Genomic DNA, 20,027 nt, shown 5'->3' on the forward strand with positions numbered 1-20,027 from the left:
AATATTTTCACAAAATATTTATTTTAAATTGTAGTTGGTCATAATTTTATATTTTATTATTTTATTTTGACTTATAAAAAATTGACATTTTAATAATTATAAAAATATTGTGTCTATATAACAATATATTTAAAAAAAAGTGCAAACGGAAGACGAAAATAAATGTATTTACTGTATCTACAGTGTCACTTGGTAATTACTGTTTAAAACATGGAAAAATAAGAAAGAAGGAAAGAGAAGCATGGCCTCTTTTATATATAGTTTTTATTTTTTTTATTTTTTTGAATTCCTTTTATATATAGTTAATAGAAGCATATCAGCATATGTAATTGTATTTTTGGTTCATTTCTTATTCTCTCCTGCTCTCTCTCTCTCTCTTTCTCTCTCTCTGTGTATGGGGGCTGGTTTCCACAACATTCCGCCACTACAGAATGCTCTGTATTTCAGAAAATTCTCCCTAATAGCCCAATACCATCAACTCTCTCAGTCTCTCACCCCACTCAACCCGCTTCTTGTCACTATCTTCAGTCCTTTTCACTGTGTCAAAATTCAGTAGAAACTTCCTTCTTTCTCTAGAGAAAGTCGCCGAACATTCTTCTGCACAAAAATGGAGCGAAAACTACTCAAGGACTTCGAACTCGACCCCAAGAACCGCTCGGAAGAGGCTTTGCAACGGTGGAGATCCGCCGTGTCCATCGTCAAAAACCCCGCCGCCGGTTCCGCCACGTCGCCGATTTAGCTAAACGCTCTGCGGCCGTGATAAAACGTCGCAAAATCCAGGTCTTCTTTCTATTCCTCCTTCTTCTTCTTCTTCTCAATCATCGCTTTGATTTTAGTTTAGTACAAAATGCAAAAAAAAAAAAAAAAACTGATTTCTACGTCTCAACCAACTCTAGCTAACTCTAAATCACACTTAAATTTTACTCGGAATCTTTTTTTTTTTTTTTCCCTGATAGATTACGAGATTTGATTCACTGTGCTTATTCTGTTAGGTTTTAATTTGTTAATGCGAGGCTAGGAATTTCATTTTTGTTTTTTTCTGTGACTTTTGTTTGGCCCTGAGAAAAGGTTGGGAAATGGACGTCTACGGTAACGGATGGGATGCTAAAATGAATGAATGTGACCTGATGTACTCTGTTCTCTAACGCTACTGTGTCTGTCTGTTCTAGAATTTGGTTTCCTTTATTTTCCTCGATTTTCTCGTGAGGCATTCAGACTTGCTATGAGCGTTTAGGCTCTATTTGTTGTTTCTAAAAACAAAATGCAAAAAATTACTCTCAAAACTGTGTTGTTTCCTGAAAGATTTGATTCACTGTGCTTGTTTTTTTTAGATTCAAATTTGAAAATGGGGGATTGTTTTGTGAGGCTAGAGCTAGGGATTATTTGGTTTGGTTTTCATTTAATGACTTGTTTGACCGCTGAGAAAAGATAAGGAGATGACGAAACGGAAGGTAATAAATGAACGTAGATTGTTGTAGAGTACTCTACTCTAACGCTACTCTACTGTGTGGCCTAGAATTTGACGTCCTTTATTTTCCTCTATTTTCTAGGTAAACAAATAGATTTGCTACGAAAATTAGATAAGAAAAAAAGAAAAAGAAACAGAATCAAAATTTGGAATTTCGGTAATATCTAATTTTGGGTGTGTTTGGATTGAATTTATTGTTGCTGAAACTGAAAACTGAAAACTGAAAACACTGTAGCAAAATAATTTTTAAATGTGAAATAGTACCGTGGATCATTTTTAATATTTTTTATTACATGAACAGTTATGAACAGTGCGTAAACAGTGCAGCACCGTTCATGCACAGCTTTTTTGTCTCCCAAAAGTAAAAAAATGCGGCAAAAAAAAAAAAAAAAAAAAAAAAAAGGGAGGAAAACGCGTTTGCTGAAACGCAAACGCGGAATCCAAACCCCCCCTTTGTTGCTTAAGAAAGTGAAACCCGTAGCGCAACCAAATTGGGTACTGATTTACAAATTGACCATTTCGGTATCAACAATATACTAAATGATTTTTTAAAATAAATTTTCTGTTTTGAATTAAAAACAAATCCGTTTTTGAAAATTTTTTTATTGAGAATTGTAAAAGCTGTCAAAACTTTTTTAATTCTCAATCAAATTTTTTCCAAAAATAGTATTCTATAAATCTATTTATTTATTCTCTTTCTCTAATTGGTTTGTGAGAATTCATTTTTATTGATTTGTTCAGCTTGAAAAAATAAATTAAACAAAAAAAAAAGCTTTATATTATGAATTGAAAAAGCTGGGAAAGAAGGCATAGGCAAGTGGACAAACGCAAGTATAGAAATGGTCGTATTTGCGAGTAATTCTTTAGGATCCAGAGTACGGAGAATGGTGTTTCTCTTTTCACACCATTTCATTATACTCCGCCGAAACTACCTAAAAATTTTCCTGCATTTGCAGCTGAGATTACGCTTTCCGATATCTCATCCGTTACCGTATTGCACATGGGACCAGTTCTCACATTCTTTTGGGGTGTGGGTTTGAACTTTGAACCAGTTCTCTCTGCAATTGTGATTATGTGTAGCTATATAAAACTACTACCAATTCACTTATATTGGTTTTAAAAATCGGACCAGTCAAAAAAGGCGGACAACGGTCCAATTTTCAATTTTATTGGACTAAATTAGGGTCTAGTTCCGGGTCTAATTCAGTTTTTAAAACCATGCATCTTACTCTTATTTTAAATTTATAATATTGGGATTTGGATTACCAAAAGCCCTACTTGTTAGTTTGATATTCCATATACTGTTTCTGTAAATGAGAATTTATTCACTCTTTACGCTTCTTTCACAGAGGGTGTGGAACCCGTTTGGAATTCATGATAGGGCACACACGCTTTGTGGGGGGATAAGAAGAATAATTTCTCTTTGCTGAAGTGTTTTTACATTTGAAAAAAAGGGTCACCACATATGATTGAACCCATTTTGATAGGCCCAAATGCACAATGATGGCGTGGCAAGACCCGTTGTTGATAAAGTGATAATGAAATAGACCAACGATTCATGTGCAAAACGAAATGTGCCTCGCACACACACACACACACGTGTGTGTGTGTGTGTGTGTGTGTGTGAGGCACATTTTGAAAAAAAACAAAATGTGCCTCACGCTCCAATCCAAAACCCAAACCCAAAACCCAGTTTTTGAAATGAGTAATGTTAGTTGTACCAAAATCTTCACGACTGTTAGATGTAAAAAGGTTTGATAATGATCTTTACCATATGGTATCTCAACCAAAAAAGAGAGAGATCTGTGAAAATTTTTGTGTACTCGTTGAGCAGTGTTAGTAGGGTTTCCTTTCTGGAAAAAAAAAAAAAAAAATCCTTGATAGGCCGTAACCTATCAAAAAAAAAAAAAAAAAAAAAAAAAAAAAAGAAGCCACTCTAGGCCATAGGCTCTGGATTCTACGGTAGGACAAATTAAAACGACTTTTTGACCACATCTTTCAATGATAGCGAAAGAGAGAACTTCCTTGAAGTTTCGTTTTTATAAATAATTATCAATGTAGACATTGTGGTATGTGGACTAGAGAATAATGCTAAAATGGGACTATAGTTTATATTAAAAAGAAAAAAAAAAGTCATAGAGTGCGTCTTTTTATATATTTCCCAAATCCCATTTGCTCTTTAAAAGCATCGCAGGCCCTCATCCTCACGAAGTGTTTGCTACACTCACACTTTTTTATTCACAGTATGTGTCACTTTGGCAAGTTGGCAACGTGGCACACTGTATCTGATGCTGCGCTCTTTGTTTTTTTGAGTAATTTGTTTTCTAAAATTCTGCCCTTTTCGCTTGTTAAGTCTGTCTATAATTTTAATTAGCATTGAGTAGTGCTGTAGTAGTTGTGGTTTTCTGAAGTTACCATATCGAGTGGTAACCCAATAACCACTAATTATTCTTATGAATAGTGATAATACGATATGGACTTGAACGCGGTTCGTACACGGCTTGTCTTTAATAATACTTCGTCATGACAACGCGTGATATTGAATTTTGTTCCCCTGTCCCTGTTGCTTTCTTTTATAAGATAAAAAAATTGATATGTTTTCAAAATAGAATAAAAAATAAAAATAAAATTCTTTATTTCTTTCTTTTAAACTAACATGTTAAGGGAATTAGTTGTCACCGTTGCATCACTTTCATAAAGGTTATCGTTTATCATACACCAACTATATAACATATAATCTTATTAGTTGTGAAAAATATTATAAATTTTTGATTAAATTGCAAATTATACTTAAAATTTAGGATAATTTTGATTTTATCTTCTAAAATTTCAAAAATTTAATCCGCACCTGAATGTTGGTTTGTTTCACTTCTTTTTGTCCGTATTAGTTATTATTTTTCTAAAAGGTAAAAGAATTATTTTTTTATAATATTAAATACACTTTAACTTGTGTCTTGAAGTAATTTACAAAATCAAAAAAATAAAAATTCAGCTTAAGGTTTCTTTTCACATAATACAGCTTAACTTTATTATTCCAATGCTACTGTTAATTGCATCCATGATGAAGTGTCAAGTTTATAATTATATATACCACCAATTATGGAAGACTTTTCAAATTTTTTAAATGTGGTTGCTACTCATCGATTGAATTGTGGCTTCAGGCCAGCTGACAGAGAACTCAGGGACATGTAGGACCACATGTAGGAAATCAAGTTCTATGATTTTCTCTTTAAGATTTGAATATGATATTATTAATAGGAATTGAAAAAAGAAATCAAAGTAAAAGCCATTGGTGCTATTTTTTGAAGTATTCAGATGTATACTAGGCAACTTTATAGAAACTCATTCATGTTCTTAACTGCATCAGTTTTGCCTTTCTGTCTAGTAAACAAGTATCATTGGACCTAATGTTTTGAACAAATTTTATTGTGTATATAAGTATAAAGAAGTGTAGGTTTACAAAAAAAAAGAAAAGGAAGAAGTTTAGATTGTAATATATATGAGTGATCTTTGTTTGAAAGTAAAAGAATGACGAGGAAAACAAAATTGAAAAACAAGATTTTGGTGGATTGCTCGAGCAAGCCTGCAGTGCAACCTGAATGTGATCAGGAAATCAAATGGACAAATTGAAAAATACAGTGTATTGGCAATTTGGCACTTCAATGAGACCAAATGGATCAAATCAATAGATACATTGTGTGTATTGGCACTTCAATGAGCTCACTTTAGCGAGGATAGGCGGGAATGTGTGGTACAAGCGAGCTCAGATGAGTGCTCACTTGAGCAAGGTCAGTCTTGCTCCAGCAAGATAGTTACAGAATGTGTTGTTTCTGCAGAAAAGCAAGGGAAATGAGACTTTTTCAGTCTCCACTGGCTAATTACAGATTTACTGGCTTACAGCCTAGACATGTTTTTAAGGACTTGTATCAACCAAAGTGATTATTCATTGATATGACTTCCATATTCAGGTTTAAAAAAAAAAAAAAAAAAAATACAGATTTTACACCATTAGAGAGAAATTCACAGAATTCTATAAGTTTTCTACTTGAAGAATTTTGGCTTGGTTGTATCTTGGAGACAGATTTGCTTGCAACCCATTAGCAAACTCTTTGAGTCAATTCAATCCTCTAAGCCTTTCAATTTTTAATTCCATTGTTTTTCCCCCACCATCTGCAACAAATAGAAGCACCAGAGAATTGAGAAAATTATTGTTTTCCCCCAATTCTTTTATCTGAATTAGCAATCCTGTCAGTGTTACTCCAATTCCTTTTATTGACAAACTATAAACAAAAAAAAAAGTGAAAAAAATACCTTCTAGTTAATATTAATGCAGTTTAGGTATTCTGCATGGTCTGACGCTGAAGCATTTCTCAGAATTCATGTGGATCATCTCACGTGTTATTCTGCTGGTGAGGTTATGGAGAATTAATTTGAGTCTCCTAGACCATTTGGATTATATATAATATAGTCTTGAGCTAATTTTTTACTAGATGGAAATTTGGGGAAGAGCATAGAGAATTCCTACTCGACAAGAATTGACAAATGCTTTCTTGCTGGTTGATTTTAATAGGCAAAGAGATGCTGTTTCCCACAAAAGAGCTCATCTTAATGTTCTGAAGATTAATTCATGGCCTTTGATCTCTTCTCAAAATATGATGAGCATACAAATGTATAAGGATTTATGATACCTTGGATGTATAATGACTATGTAACTTGAATTGCATGAAATATCACTATGAACGGTGACCTCCCACCCCTTTCTTTTTCCTATAAAAAAAAATCACATTGAACGTTGCTGATGACATTTGGTTGTGAAGTTCCCTAAGAGGCTAAGACTAGGTGATTCTTTCTGTCATGACTTATTTAACTCTATTATCCCCATTTTTTGTTTTCCCCAGGAACAGATACGAGTTGCTATTTACGTTCAAAAAGCAGCATTGCAGTTCATTGAGGGTATGAAATTCTAGTATCTACTTTAACAAAAACCTCTTTTTCAATGTTAGATCTCTTTCATTCACGCTTTGTATTATCATTTTATGTTCTGCAGCTGGTGGTCGACCTGAATACAAGTTACCGGATGAGGATAGAGCAGCAGGTTTTAGTATTCACCCAGATGAGCTTGCATCAATTGTTCGTGGCCATGATATTAAGGGCTTGAAAATCCATGGTGGAGTTGAGGGGATTGCAAGGAAAATCTGTGTCTCACTGAACGAAGGTGTTAGCACAAAGGACTTACCTACTAGGCAAAAGATTTATGGATTCAACAGTTTTACAGAGAAACCTTCCAGAACTTTTTTGATGTTCGTGTGGGAATCATTACATGACTTAACACTAATCATCCTTATGGTCTGTGCCGTTGTTTCTATAGGTGTAGGAATTCCCACCGAAGGGTGGCCTAAAGGCTTATATGATGGTTTGGGTATCATTCTTAGTATAGTCCTGGTGGTCATGGTTACAGCTATCAGTGACTACAAGCAGTCCTTAGAGTTCAAGGATTTAGACAGCGAGAAGAAAAAGATTTTTATTCAGGTAACTAGAGATGGGAAGAGACAAAAAGTTTCTATATATGATTTGGTTGTAGGAGATATTGTCCACTTGTCTATTGGTAATCAAGTTCCAGCAGATGGGATTTATATATCAGGATACAGTTTGTTGATTGATGAATCGAGCTTGTCAGGTGAGAGCGAGCCAGTGAATGTATATGAGGAAAAACCTTTTCTTCTTTCAGGAACTAAAGTGCAAGATGGTTCAGGAAAGATGTTGGTGACAACAGTTGGTATGAGAACTGAATGGGGAAAGTTGATGGAAACTCTGAATGAGGGAGGAGACGATGAGACCCCACTGCAGGTAAAGCTAAATGGTGTGGCTACAATCATTGGTAAAATTGGCTTGACTTTTGCTGTGCTGACATTTTTGATATTGATAGGGAGATACCTGGTGGAAAAAGCTCTTAACAATGAGTTCTCAGATTGGTCATCAAGTGATGCACTGACAATTCTGAACTACTTTGCTACTGCAGTAACCATTATTGTCGTTGCTGTCCCGGAAGGATTACCATTAGCAGTGACTTTGAGCCTTGCTTTTGCTATGAAGAAATTAATGGAAGAAAGGGCGCTTGTGAGGCATCTCTCTGCATGTGAGACAATGGGTTCTGCTGGTTGCATATGCACAGATAAGACAGGGACATTGACCACTAACCATATGGCAGTGGTCAAAGTATGGATATCTGAAAAATCTATAGATATAAAAGGTAATGCAAGTGATTTGTTGAAATCAGAAATATCTGGAAGAGTTTTAGGAATCCTATTGCAGGCTATATTTCAAAATACTGGGTCTGAAGTGGTTAAGGATGATAATGGAAAGAATACCATTTTGGGAACGCCAACAGAATCTGCATTGTTAGAATTTGGCTTGCTTTTGTGGTGATTTTGATGCTCAGCGTAGAGAATTCAAGATTCTTAAGGTTGAGCCTTTTAATTCAGTTAGGAAGAAGATGTCTGTGCTTGTAGCTCTTCCCAAGGGAGGGGTACGTGCATTTTGCAAAGGTGCATCTGAAATTATATTAAGAATGTGCGACAAAGTTGTTGATTATAATGGAGAGTCTGTTAATCTTTCTGAAGAACAGGAAAAGGACATTGCAGATGTTATAAATGGCTTTGCATCTGGAGCCCTGAGAACTCTTTGCTTGGCTTTAAAAGATGTTGATGACACTTCCATTGAGAACAGCATCCCTGATAGTGGCTATACATTGATAAGCTAAGTTCGTGTTGANAGAAGGATCAGAATTTCGTAGTATGTCCCCAGAGCAGATGAGGGACATTATACCAAAAATTCAGGTTCTTAAATTTTTGCTTTGGAAAGTTTTGAACTTCAACTATCCGAGTTGGAAGATGCTTGCATATTTTAATTGCTTATAATGGATACAGGTAATGGCTCGATCTTCACCGTTGGACAAGCATACTTTGGTGACCCATTTGAGGAAGATGTTTGATGAGGTTGTTGCAGTTACTGGCGATGGGACCAATGATGCTCCTGCTTTGCATGAAGCGGACATTGGACTTGCTATGGGCATAGCAGGAACAGAGGTTTGTGACTCTTCTTTCTTCTCCTCCTTTTTTTTCCCTAAATTTCTTTTTCCTTCCCATGTGTGATATTGATGATTTGGACTGGCTTAGCCAGGTAGGCTTCTTGTCTCAGTTTTGTCTTCCCCTATCATGCTTTCACATATGAAACAAAGAAACATAAAGCATGTGTGTGTGTTCCACGTTGTCATTCATGGATTATTTTCTTCACCAGTTGATAGAAGAAAATATGAACTGGTTTTGTAGTTAGCAGGGTTTGATCCTATTTGGATTTTCATGTATGAGTTTCAAAATTTTATTTTCAATTTTTTACTGCTTTTGGTCTTACTAATCATACTGCAAGCCACATTTTTAATAACTATGCTTAAAAATCATTTTTCTCAACAGTCTCTATGAGTGAGAATCTTGATCAGCCATCTTATTAACCAGCATCACATTTTTGACCAAGTATCCTGTTCTAAAAAATTTACCCATACGAAACCTCTTCGGGATGGGAAAATCTCAAGCTTCTTCTTTGGAATAGCTTGCACCTTTATACCTTTATAATGTTCTGCTTTATTTTTCACATTTGCCTTTTATGTTGCAGCTGTTAAGAAACCAACCAGTATCTATTTTGTAGAAAAATAGAAACGGATATACAGTCCTTATTCTTGGATCAAATACGATCCCCCCCCCCCCCCCCCCTCCTCCTCTTTCCTGCGGCTCTCTTTCTCTCTAACTACAGGTCAAAGGTTAAGTAATGGGTTCAATCTTGTTGGGGTATGGAGTTGTATTTAGGGTTAATTGCTGAAAAGCACCCGCCATTATGTGGGTATCTACACATTGCACCCCAAACTTTGAAAACTTGCAATCAATACCTCAGTTATAGCAAATTTGACAATATGCACCCTACCATCCAAATAAAGGTTAAAGTTAACGGTCATGTGACTTGCATGTTACCCTCAGAAGGCAAAAAGACAGATTTCCCCTTTAGTTACTAAATAACTAAAATAACCTTACCGATTTCACACTTTGACTAAGATAGCCCTGCCCTTGTCTTCCCATACCCAAACTGAGATAGCTCGCCTGAAAATCCATAAAAATAGCTCTCCTTCATCTCAAAATATTATCATCTTGACTTTTCTTTTTCTTTTTTCTCAATACATCACATAATCTGTCATTCAGTATCAATTTGATCTTGCATGGGCTTATATACTTCTGGACTTGTATCAGCAGTGCCATTTGTTGTGCTACTTCATACTGTAGTTTGATTTTATTCTTTTTTTAAAAAATAAAACTTAATTTTCCTTTTTCATGGATATTTTCTTCAGGTTGCAAAAGAAAATGCTGATGTCATTATATTGGATGACAACTTTACGACTATTGTAAATGTGGCCAAATGGGGACGTGCAGTATATATAAACATTCAAAAATTTGTGCAATTCCAGCTAACAGTCAATGTTGTTGCTCTGGCGCTCAATTTTGCTACTGCATGCATCTCTGGTATACTGAATTATGAAGTTTGTGCTTTATTTTATTTTTTGTCTTTCCCCCCCATGAGATACTGTTATATTTATTTTAGGCAGCAACAGAATTAAGAGAATTTTCCAAATCACTTTCAGGATCTGCTCCCTTAACGGCCGTGCAGTTGCTTTGGGTCAACATGATTATGGACACTCTTGGTGCATTGGCACTGGCTACAGAACCTCCAAATGAGGGGCTAATGAAAAGGCCCCCAGTTGGTAGGGGTGTGAACTTCATCACGAAGGCTATGTGGAAGAATATTATTGGTCATAGTATATATCAACTAGCTGTCCTTGCAGTTCTCTATTTTGATGGAAAGCGGCTACTAAACCTTAGTGGCTCAGATGCAACTGATGTTCTCAACACTTTGATATTCAACTCGTTTGTGTTTTGTCAGGTATGTGGTACCAGTCAGGGCGTACTGTTCTTGAATAATGTTCTGATTTCATCATGTCATTATTAACTATCTCTATTATTTTTGAGTTAATTCTTTTTTACTGGTTGGGATGTATGTACGAATGCACAGATTTCTGTGTCTTCTATTGTATTCCAACTAGTTAAAATGATGAACTGATGATCTTAGACCTACAACTTTATAACACAGTTAGCCTTTTCAAATGTGCCTAACATTGTTCATTAATATTGTGATAGAAATATTTGGATACTCGTGCTCTAGTCATTGACTTATATACCATTGCTATCATCTTATGAAATGGAATTACCCAAAGGCAAAGCTTCTAGTATAATTTTTCCTGATTTCCTTATTTATTTTATAAAAAGTGAATCTTAAACATATTAGTGTATTTCTGATTTGGATATTGTCTCTGCTCCTAAATTGCTTGTAATGATTCTGTTAAAAAAAAAGTTTCTAATAGTTTCTAGTGAAATAGGTGTCCAATGTATTTATCCTTGGTACTACTATGGAAAAGTAACCAAACATACGATTGTTGTGTTAATGAGCATTGTTTCTCCTTTGGGTTTGCCTTTCTTCAGGTGTTTAATGAGATAAACAGCCGGGACATAGAGAAGATAAATGTATTCCGTGGCATGCTTAACAGCAGGATATTCCTAGGAGTCATGGTTGGCACAGTGGTTTTCCAAGTAATCATAGTCGAGTTTCTGGGTGATTTTGCAAGCACTGTGCCACTGAGCTGGCAACTATGGTTACTCAGCGTATTACTTGGATCAGTTAGCTTGCTGGTTGCTGTTATCCTAAAATGCATCCCAGTTGAGAAAACCACAAGTACAACTAATCACCATGATGGTTATGATGCGCTCCCCTCTGGTGATAACCTGGCTTGAGATGGGGAAGGAGGCATTTATTTTTTTCCTTTTTCTGAAGCTACTCCACAGAGGTAGACTAACTTGATGTTGTGCTTGTAGAATGACTTTGTATAGGCCATGAATTTGCTTTTGTAGCGGCTGCACTGAGTTAACCCCCCCTCTCCCCAACAAAAAAAATAAAGAAAGAAGAGGGTTAGAAAGATGTTTGGTGACCTGTTTTTCTGTAGGTCATGAATATTTTTTAATAGAAATGATAGTATTTCAAATTTATGATGTCTACTCTATGATAACTGCTTTTTATTATCAAGCTAAGACACCAATTGGTTTTAGCGTAAATGGAGAGTGAACTCCAGATCTCTTATTTGATGACAAGACTTTACCAGTCGAGTTAATTAAAACCAAAATCATGAATTTTTTCTTCTCATGCAGAGAAAAGTTGTTAAAAAAGGGTGAAACTATACTTTAAGTTACTATAAAGTGCCTTTTCTTTTTTGATAAACAAAAACTTTTATTACTATAAAGTACCTTTTAGCTTCTATATTGACCCTCTTTTCATTGAGAGGAAGGACTGATTATATGAGGTGACATTGCATGTTGTTTTTGAAAGATACTATAGCTTTTATAAATTTTATTTCTAGCTTTTACAAACAGATTTGTTAATGTTTTAAAACACAAAACAAAAAAGCAACTAAATTTCTGTTTATTATGTTTTGCTGGACACCAATCATATTTATTATCATGTTAATTTGTAAAACTTCTTGTTGTAAACTAGTAGTAGTTTTAACATTTTCTCATTCTAAATTTTTTTACCTACATCATTAACTTTATACTAAAAGTTTGCAACCATTACCAATGGCCTTGAGGTCAAATGGTGCTTCCACCTTTCATTGATATAGGGTGGCGGGTGAGGATATGGATTCGAATCCACTCGAATGCATGAGCATTTATTCAGAGAAAAAATTGCATTAAATCGTTAGTTGAATGAATCTCTTGGGACTAGTTTCACTCTCAAAACTTCATCAATCACCTCTTCTTCCTACATAAGCTTTACCCTCATCCCTTCTGAATCCTGATGTTGGGGAATGAGCATTATTTGACACTTTCAATATGACTATGCTTATTGCTTACATTTTCAATTGGATTGTTTGTCCATTTTCTGATAGAAGCATATGAATGTTTTGCAGCGAAGCATTTCTATTTCATTTGACCTTCAGAAACTGATTTCTCACTGTGGAGACCAACAGAGCTTGATGCTATTGTTTTTCATTTCCCGTAAAGCCAAGGGGTGCTCTGATGTCCACACCCGGAGTCTGGCAGCTTAGTAGCTTACAATCCATTTTGTGAAGATTTAAGTAGAAAACATTCGCTTGACCACAAACTCCAATATAAAAACTACGTAAAATTTAAACAGGTAAAAAAATTTATTAATCTAACTGAAATTAAAAAATCATAAATTTTTGGACTTGATAAAATTCTCAAACTGTGTACTTGTTTCTAAAGGCAGTTGAGTACATTGCTGTAAACTTTATTTGTGTCCCAAAATTTTTGTACTTTTTTTTTTTTGAATGTACTCTTCATCCCAAACCGAAAAAAAAAAAAAAAAAAAAAAAAAAAAAAAAAAAAAAAAAAAAATCTCAAACGGCAGACAGGCCTTGGTGATAACTTAAGGCATTAAAAAGTTAACTAGAAATAACATTAAAGGAATCGAAGTTAGTTCATCTGGATGTTGATATCACTTTGTTCAGTATTTCTTCCAGATTAGATGAACCTACCACTGCAGCCACCTGCAAAAATTCATCAGAATTTGGAGAGAAGAGATAAAAATGGCGAAGGCAACAATGACTTGTCATTTCTGAATAAATCAAACTAAAGGAACACCTAAAATATAATACCAAAGAACGTATGTTTGTGTACATAAAAATGGATTAATACTGCTTCAAAAAATAATAGATTAATACTACAAGACACAAAATCACTCTCTCTCTCTCTCTCTCTCTACGCCCACATGATTTCACTAGACTCTTCAAAGAACAGGTCATAGAAAGGGAAAATTACCAAATGTAGAGGATCATTCATTTAAACCTCCTCTTGGCTTCTCCATAAGCGATCACTCCACAAACGGTTATTGAGTACCCACCAATGCCCATAACTGTAACAGGATTTCTGAACAAGAGTATTGAGATTACAACAGCAACAGCGCCTTTTGCATTTCCTAATACCTGCAGAACATAACCAAGGGAGGAGCAGAGAAAAGGTTGAGAATTCAAGAGCAGTGGAAAACACCAACACATGTTAGCATGATTAGATTTTATTTGATAAAAAGATATTTGGATTTAAATATTCAGGTTGAATTGCTTCTCCGAAGTCTGGTTTTCTTTGAAATCCTCAATCAAATACAGGGTTTTGCAGATGCCCAAGGTTGAAAGCCTCTTATCAAACAAGTGAAGAACAAGCAGATGAAAGTATGATTTAACTTTTAAGAGCAGTAATAAATACCATCAGGCTATTGTAGCCACAACTTGGAGTGGAGCCAAAAAAAAAACACACGTTTTAGGAGCACTTTACATTACTAACATGGTTTATTATAATATACTGGTTTGGTATACCATATATATATATATATATATATTCATATAATTACTTCTACTCCACATGGTTGACACAAACAAGACGGTAGTGTACTGCCAGTAAATTGAAGCAAATCATTCATGTATGAATTTAATTAGATTTATGATGAGAAAGCCCAAAGATAAATTATAATATTGATTTGCTGCAAAAAAAGAAATCTGGCGGGTATCTTTGAAAAGAACCAGGAAGAAAAGAAAAGGAAAAAGTAAGTAAGTCAAACCTGAAGTGTTAATGCACTTGTATGTTTTGTCACCAAGAAGTTTGACAAGTTAGCTGCATAGGCCATTGTTGAATTAAGAGCAAGCAGCAGCCACATGTATTTATGTTCTTTTCCAAGTGATATGGTAACTTCTATGACATTGGGCTCCATTACAAGCGTTGCAGGCAATAAAACTAGAACTGCAATTGGTGACATGTATAGTAGCAAATTCATTGAGTTCAACTTTTCCCTGTAAGATCAAAACATGTCATTGAGTAGCAAATTCATTGAGTTCAACTTTTCCCTGCAAGATCAAAACATGTCATGGATTTAATGGACATTAAACAAGGAAAAATGCTCTTTTGGGGTTGAGAAAAAGATTGGTACAACCAGTACAACCTTAAGTGATTTAAAGATTTCACTATTCTGGGGATAAGATCACCTCCCATTTAAATCCTCCAATATCCTCCAATCTTTGGCTAGATGTGAGACACGTGACATTTATTTGTTTTTGTGTGGTTTACGTGGGTTTTTAAAGAACACTGGATTTTAAATGCTACATGTTGTACATCTGGATTAAAATAGGAGGAAATTAGAGGAGTGAATAGGAGGGGATTCTTTCCCACTATTCTGAGCAGTATTTCTTCTTGTCAATCAAATTAGGCAGTGGATAAAAGAAATGACAAACACCTTGGTCTTAAAGAGAATAAATGTATATTGCAGAGGAAAGAAACTATTTTTCTTAGCCTAAAGAAGTGAAAACCTCCAGGGATTTGCCATTCTTCTTCCTTATTTCCAATGAACAGCCTATATTGTAAATTGTGAATAGGAATGGACCAGGGAGAGTAAGGATTTGTAAAACCAGAACTATCCCAAATTTACAATGGGCTTAGAGTTTAGAGACACCATTCAAGAGGAAATAAGTATATTCTAACAAAAGAGCAGAAGAAGAATAAAGAAATATAATATTAAATGTATTTTGCTCCTTCACACAGAGCAGATTACTTAGTTATTGTAGGAAGAGCTTCTATAAAATTCCAAAACCTAAACCACAAGCCTTCATAATCTCCAACCAGCCCACATCAACCTTGATTAACTTATTCCAAGCTGCCTCAATATGAGTGAAGTAGTCTATTCAATTAACTAAATTTCATTGCATCCTCATGGCAGATATGTGTACAGGACCTTTTAGAGTATCAAAGAAGTATCATTTACATCCAGAATGAAAATTTTAGGCTAATGTATTATTTGTTCCATGAAAACTTATGCAGTTTGGTTACTCAAAAATGTTTTGTGTCAATTTATTCACCTTATTTTGTGATAAAAAAAGGCTTTAGCTTCTCCCCTAATTTTCCCTCCCATTTTGTCCGTGCACCTCACACGTAACATTAATTCCCTCATATTTTCAAGAAAGGCTGACTATATGTATGCTGTACATGTTAAATCTTTTCATCACATAATGCAATGCTGTAGTCCCATGAGACTTAATTAACTCATTTGAAAAACATATGATCTGACTTGACATGAAATAGGTTTTAAAGACAAACTGAAATTTGGGTAATTTTTAAGGGACCAAACATGTACTTTAGCCAAAATTTTATATTCAACTTTGGACACAATTAACGTCATAGAGAAGTACATGGTATTACTCTCAAGTATGGTAATGAATATGGCTCTTTCAATGAAATATTTGTTATACTTGAATACCAGGAGATTTGCAATTTGTAAAGACTAGCAGAAAGAAAATATGAAAACTTATCACTTAAACGCCAAGGATATGTCATATTGGAGGAGTTGTGGTCTGGCACTATTATTATTTGTGGTGCATTGCATGATGCCTTGGATGGTGATGGAGATTCTAATTAGCTAGAAAGGGAAATTAAAGTCATAGAAGTAATTAGCTGTGACAGCAAAACTGCTTTGTCTTATGTGGATTTCTCTAATCCTTCCATTTAAAACAACTACAAATGTGTGTTCTTCCATAGTAGTGCATGATATCCAAAGAGAGAAATCACAAGGCATGCATTAAAAAGTAAAGAATGAATAAGAAAGGGACAACAGAGGGAATCAATGATTCTGATTCAACTGAGTTGAATAAAGATAAGAAGAGGGAAAAAATATTCTATCCTCAGTGATCTGAAATGGTAGATAATAGTTACCAAATAACTTTTAGATATGAATCTAAACTGAAAGATGAAAAAGAAATAAATGATAAGATGATATGAAGCATTTACCCATCAGATGAAAGTAGGATACCCTGAAGAACAGACTTAAAGGCCCTTGCAGCTGTTGCACTTATGCACACAATGAATCCAAACAAATGGAAACCTGGCTCCCCCTGCCACAAACAAAGAATCTTATAACTTCACTAAAACAATATTAAAGTACATAAGAAGAAGGAAAAGGAAATGGTTGGAAAAGGTGAAAGAGATAATAAACATTCTAGCAGACACAGAGAAGCAGACGTGTCCATTCTTGAATTTTAATCAAGTAACATTTTTCATATGATTGCTAAAAGTTACGTAAAAATGATCCAGCAACTACTTATACACCAAGTATGACATCAAAAGATCTTTCTACTTTAACTTTTAAATATATATATATATATATAATGTAGTAAAATTTTATTATAATAAATGATAAATCTCATGTAAAGGAATGTTATTTCAACTTTAACACTAAATAACTTAACATTACCCTGATAAATGTTGTGCTATTTTACTGAAACCTAACACTTTTTTGGTTATCTCAGGCGTGCCAGCCAATACATTCATCAAACACTAGCTTTGGCACCAACACATTACCATGAGTTTTTTATTTTTATTTTTAGCTAGATCTATTACATTATTACTCACCTCATACCATGCAACCCATGACAATGTTCTTGCAGACTTGCACACAATCCAAAATCAGTTACTCTACTCAGTTATCCATTTTCTGCTTTTGATCCAGAATTTTAAATATTTAATTATCCCTTAGAACTTGTGAGATCTTCACCAATTGCATTAAAAAAAAAACTACTTATAATTTGAACTAATTATAGATCATGGAAAGTGCATAACAATCAATTATTAACATATGTAACAGAATTACCAGATCTGGATTCACATTTAAGGCAAAAACAAAACCTTAACTGTCAGATTAAATTAACAGAAAAACCCAAATGGGTATATAATGTCTTACCTCCAAAAAAAATAAAATATTAAATTAGCAACATTAAACATAGAACCAATAAAAAACATGCAGATTAAATCAATGTCATAAATTCTCATTAAATTTTTTTTTTTTTGGATCCAATTAACCAAAAAAAGAAACATACCCCACTGGCAATCACAACACCTGCAACAACAGGCACGAGAGCAGCATAGGTAACCCAAGATTCTCTCTTAAGGGTCATAATGTAGGCAAAAACTGCTGTGAAAAATGGCGTGGTTGCACCGACAGCCTGGTTAAACGACACAGCAAGGTACCTAAGAGAGATATTGCCACCAACAACCGACCCACAAAAGACAAGGCTTAAAGTTGCAATCTTTAGGAACTGGTTACGAGATTTGAGGGTCTGGAGTGGGACAAACTTGAAGAACACAATGGAGATGTAGCTGAGGATAGCACAGGCTGACATGTGACACATTGTGAGGAAGATTGGGAACCTGAAGCCATAGGTGGAGAGCAAGAACTTGTTGAGGAGAAGGACACCAATGTTGGATGAGTACCATAGGACGATGAGGGAACATACGAGAATAACTTGCTTTTTGGAAGACATTTTACGAGGTTTTGGCTCAAAGGGTGTCTGGATTTGATGAGAAGCTTTGCATTTGAGCTACAAACGGAAAATGGGTATTTTTGTTTGTTTTTGTTTTTTTATTTAAATGTTTTTTTTTTTGAATGTGATCGATTTTGATGGGGTGTTTTTGGGTGCGAGAGTGTGTAGGCAAATGTTAAAAGAATTATTGTTGGGAGGTGAGGAGGTTGAGGAAACCGTGGCAATGTCTCCGATTTTCCGCAGGTAGTTCCATTTAGAACCGTGCTTTTTCTCCTAGTACCTAGTAAAGATAAATTAAAAAAATTTAGAGCCAGTGGTGAAATTCTCAAATTCACAAAGTACAAAACTCCAGGTACGATGCCCTTCAACATAATAAACGTAGATTTCGCGTGTGAATTGGTTGTCACAAATGGGATCTTGTGGTTATCACAAATGGGATCTATTCCTACTTGAGATGAACTGATGAACCATAATATATTAGGTGTATATAAAATTTTCTTTTATGTTTTCTATATATATCTATGTATCTATACTTCTATATATCTTCTATATTTATATCCATATCTTATATCTATAACTATTTAAAAAGCTTTACCTCTTTTGATTTATACTTCAAGGTTAGATATGTAAAATTATTAATTTTAAAATACATTAAGTTTAGATAAATTTCAAAAATACTACGTTTTTTAAATTCAAATTTAAAAATAAAATTTTTCTTTAGATAGTTTCAAATAATTTTTTTCTAGTCTCTTTTTCTCAAGTTATAAAACAACTCATTTTCAAAATTCTAAATTTTAGCCTCTTTTATTTCCTCCCATTTTTAGGAGAAATTATTAAATTCAACAACCAGACAGATTGAAAATGGTTCTCCTAATCAATGAAACGATACCACATATGTAAATTTATGAGTTAATTTCCTAATTAGTATAAGAAAAAAATAAAATAAAAAATACCAGGTGATGTCACTTTGCATAAGTAATAACATTTTATTGGTTGGAGGACCACTTCAGTAGTCTTTCCCTTCGGTGGACTTAAATAATTTCTCATTTTTTAGAGGAGTTTCTCCCCTTTTTAACATTAAAATTTATGGAATTTTTTTTTCTCTACTTGAATATTTTTAGCTCCAATAATTTTGGTTAACTACTTTAAAAATGTTTTATTTTTTAATTTTATAAACGGTTAGAAATTTTTTTAAACTACTAATAACTACGTTTAACATGTTTTTTCCTAAAAATTAGTACGCAATATTTCTATTTAAATATATAGAAGTGCGATTCTCTATATATATATATATATATGAGAGAGAGAGAGAGAGAGAGAGAGAGAGAGAGAGAGAGAGAGAGAGAGAGAGAGAGAGAGAGAGAGAGAGAGAGAGAGAGAGAGAGAGAAGTGCCACGTTCATAACATTTTCATACACAAAATCTCACACAAATATCTTTTTTTTTTTTTCTTAAAAATTAGTACACACCATCTCTATATAGATATATCTCACTCGTCTCCTTTTCAATTTCTTTGCTTTTGGATTGCCTCAACTTTTCATTTACTTTATCAATACCTCTAATTTTAGAAAGGTTGGTTTCTTTTAATATTGTTGAAATTATTATTTTGTTAGTTTTGTGTATTTTTATCTCCATAATTTTATACTAATCTCATGTCTTTTTTTTTTTTTTTTTAATCTCTTCTTCTTTTTCTCTCTCTCAAGTCTCTTTAGGGTAGTAACTTTTATGGCGGTTAACATTTGACATCATCTTCATTGTTGTCTTTTTATTATTATTATTTTTTTGTGACTGATATTGTAAAATGACAAGAAAGTTCAAAACCGTGTATACAAATATATATTAGATAATTCATGTTGCGCGTGTAGTACACACAATGGGTAATAATCACTACTTTTTTTTTTTTTTTTAATTTTTATTCTTCTTCCTTCTCTTTTCTTTCACTATTTTTTTGGGAAAGGAAAACCATAATTCAAATCCTTTTTGTCCCATTTTTATAAGGGAAATATTAAAATAATAAATATTGTTGACAACTTTTTATATTTCTTATAAAAATAGTGTCAAAATTTTTCTATTATAATTTATTAACAATAAGGACACTCAT

The 20,027-nt window shown here is 34.0% G+C and overlaps 2 protein-coding genes across 3 annotated transcripts; one reads left to right on the forward strand and one right to left on the reverse strand.

The window, feature by feature from the left end:
• Window positions 1-324: 324 nt before the first annotated feature.
• On the forward strand, window positions 325-11,610 carry LOC111995623 (calcium-transporting ATPase 4, plasma membrane-type). Its single transcript, XM_024027533.2, is given in 10 exon segments — window positions 325-704; window positions 707-780; window positions 6,367-6,421; window positions 6,516-7,887; window positions 7,889-8,236; window positions 8,238-8,304; window positions 8,395-8,553; window positions 9,861-10,032; window positions 10,152-10,450; window positions 11,047-11,610. Coding segments are annotated over 10 exon segments (2,952 nt in total). The 5' UTR covers window positions 325-607; the 3' UTR covers window positions 11,356-11,610.
• Window positions 11,611-12,776: 1,166 nt separating this feature from the next.
• LOC111995624 (UDP-URONIC ACID TRANSPORTER 1) lies at window positions 12,777-18,337 on the reverse strand. Of its 2 annotated transcripts, none has more exons than XM_024027539.2 (5): window positions 17,484-18,337; window positions 16,399-16,502; window positions 14,186-14,414; window positions 13,393-13,556; window positions 12,777-13,111 (listed from the first exon to the last, which is right to left on the reverse strand). In XM_024027539.2, exons 1-4 carry the CDS (start codon window positions 17,925-17,927, stop codon window positions 13,410-13,412), a joined length of 924 nt encoding a protein of 307 aa, XP_023883307.1. In that variant the 5' UTR covers window positions 17,928-18,337; the 3' UTR covers window positions 12,777-13,111; window positions 13,393-13,409. The 2 variants fall into 2 exon arrangements, with proteins under 2 accessions (XP_023883307.1, XP_023883306.1); XM_024027538.2 differs by having other exon boundaries at window positions 12,777-13,121; window positions 17,484-18,336.
• Between the last annotated feature and the right edge of the window lie 1,690 nt (window positions 18,338-20,027).

Source organism: Quercus suber, unplaced genomic scaffold (genome assembly GCF_002906115.3).
Source record: "Quercus suber isolate HL8 unplaced genomic scaffold, Cork oak 2.0 scaffold_254, whole genome shotgun sequence".
In the NCBI taxonomy this organism is placed as follows: Eukaryota; Viridiplantae; Streptophyta; class Magnoliopsida; order Fagales; family Fagaceae; genus Quercus; species Quercus suber.

Excerpts from the sequence above, each read along its gene's own strand:
- LOC111995624 (XM_024027539.2), bottom strand. The coding sequence starts at position 17,927 with ATGTCTTCCAAAAAGCAAGTTATTCTCGTATGTTCCCTCATCGTCCTA. Across the intron at positions 14,415-16,398 it reads ATCCTACTTTCATCTGATGG|GGAAAAGTTGAACTCAATGA; the intron begins GTAAATGCTTCA and ends TTGATCTTACAG. Across the intron at positions 13,557-14,185 it reads CAAGTGCATTAACACTTCAG|GTATTAGGAAATGCAAAAGG; the intron begins GTTTGACTTACT and ends TATGTTCTGCAG.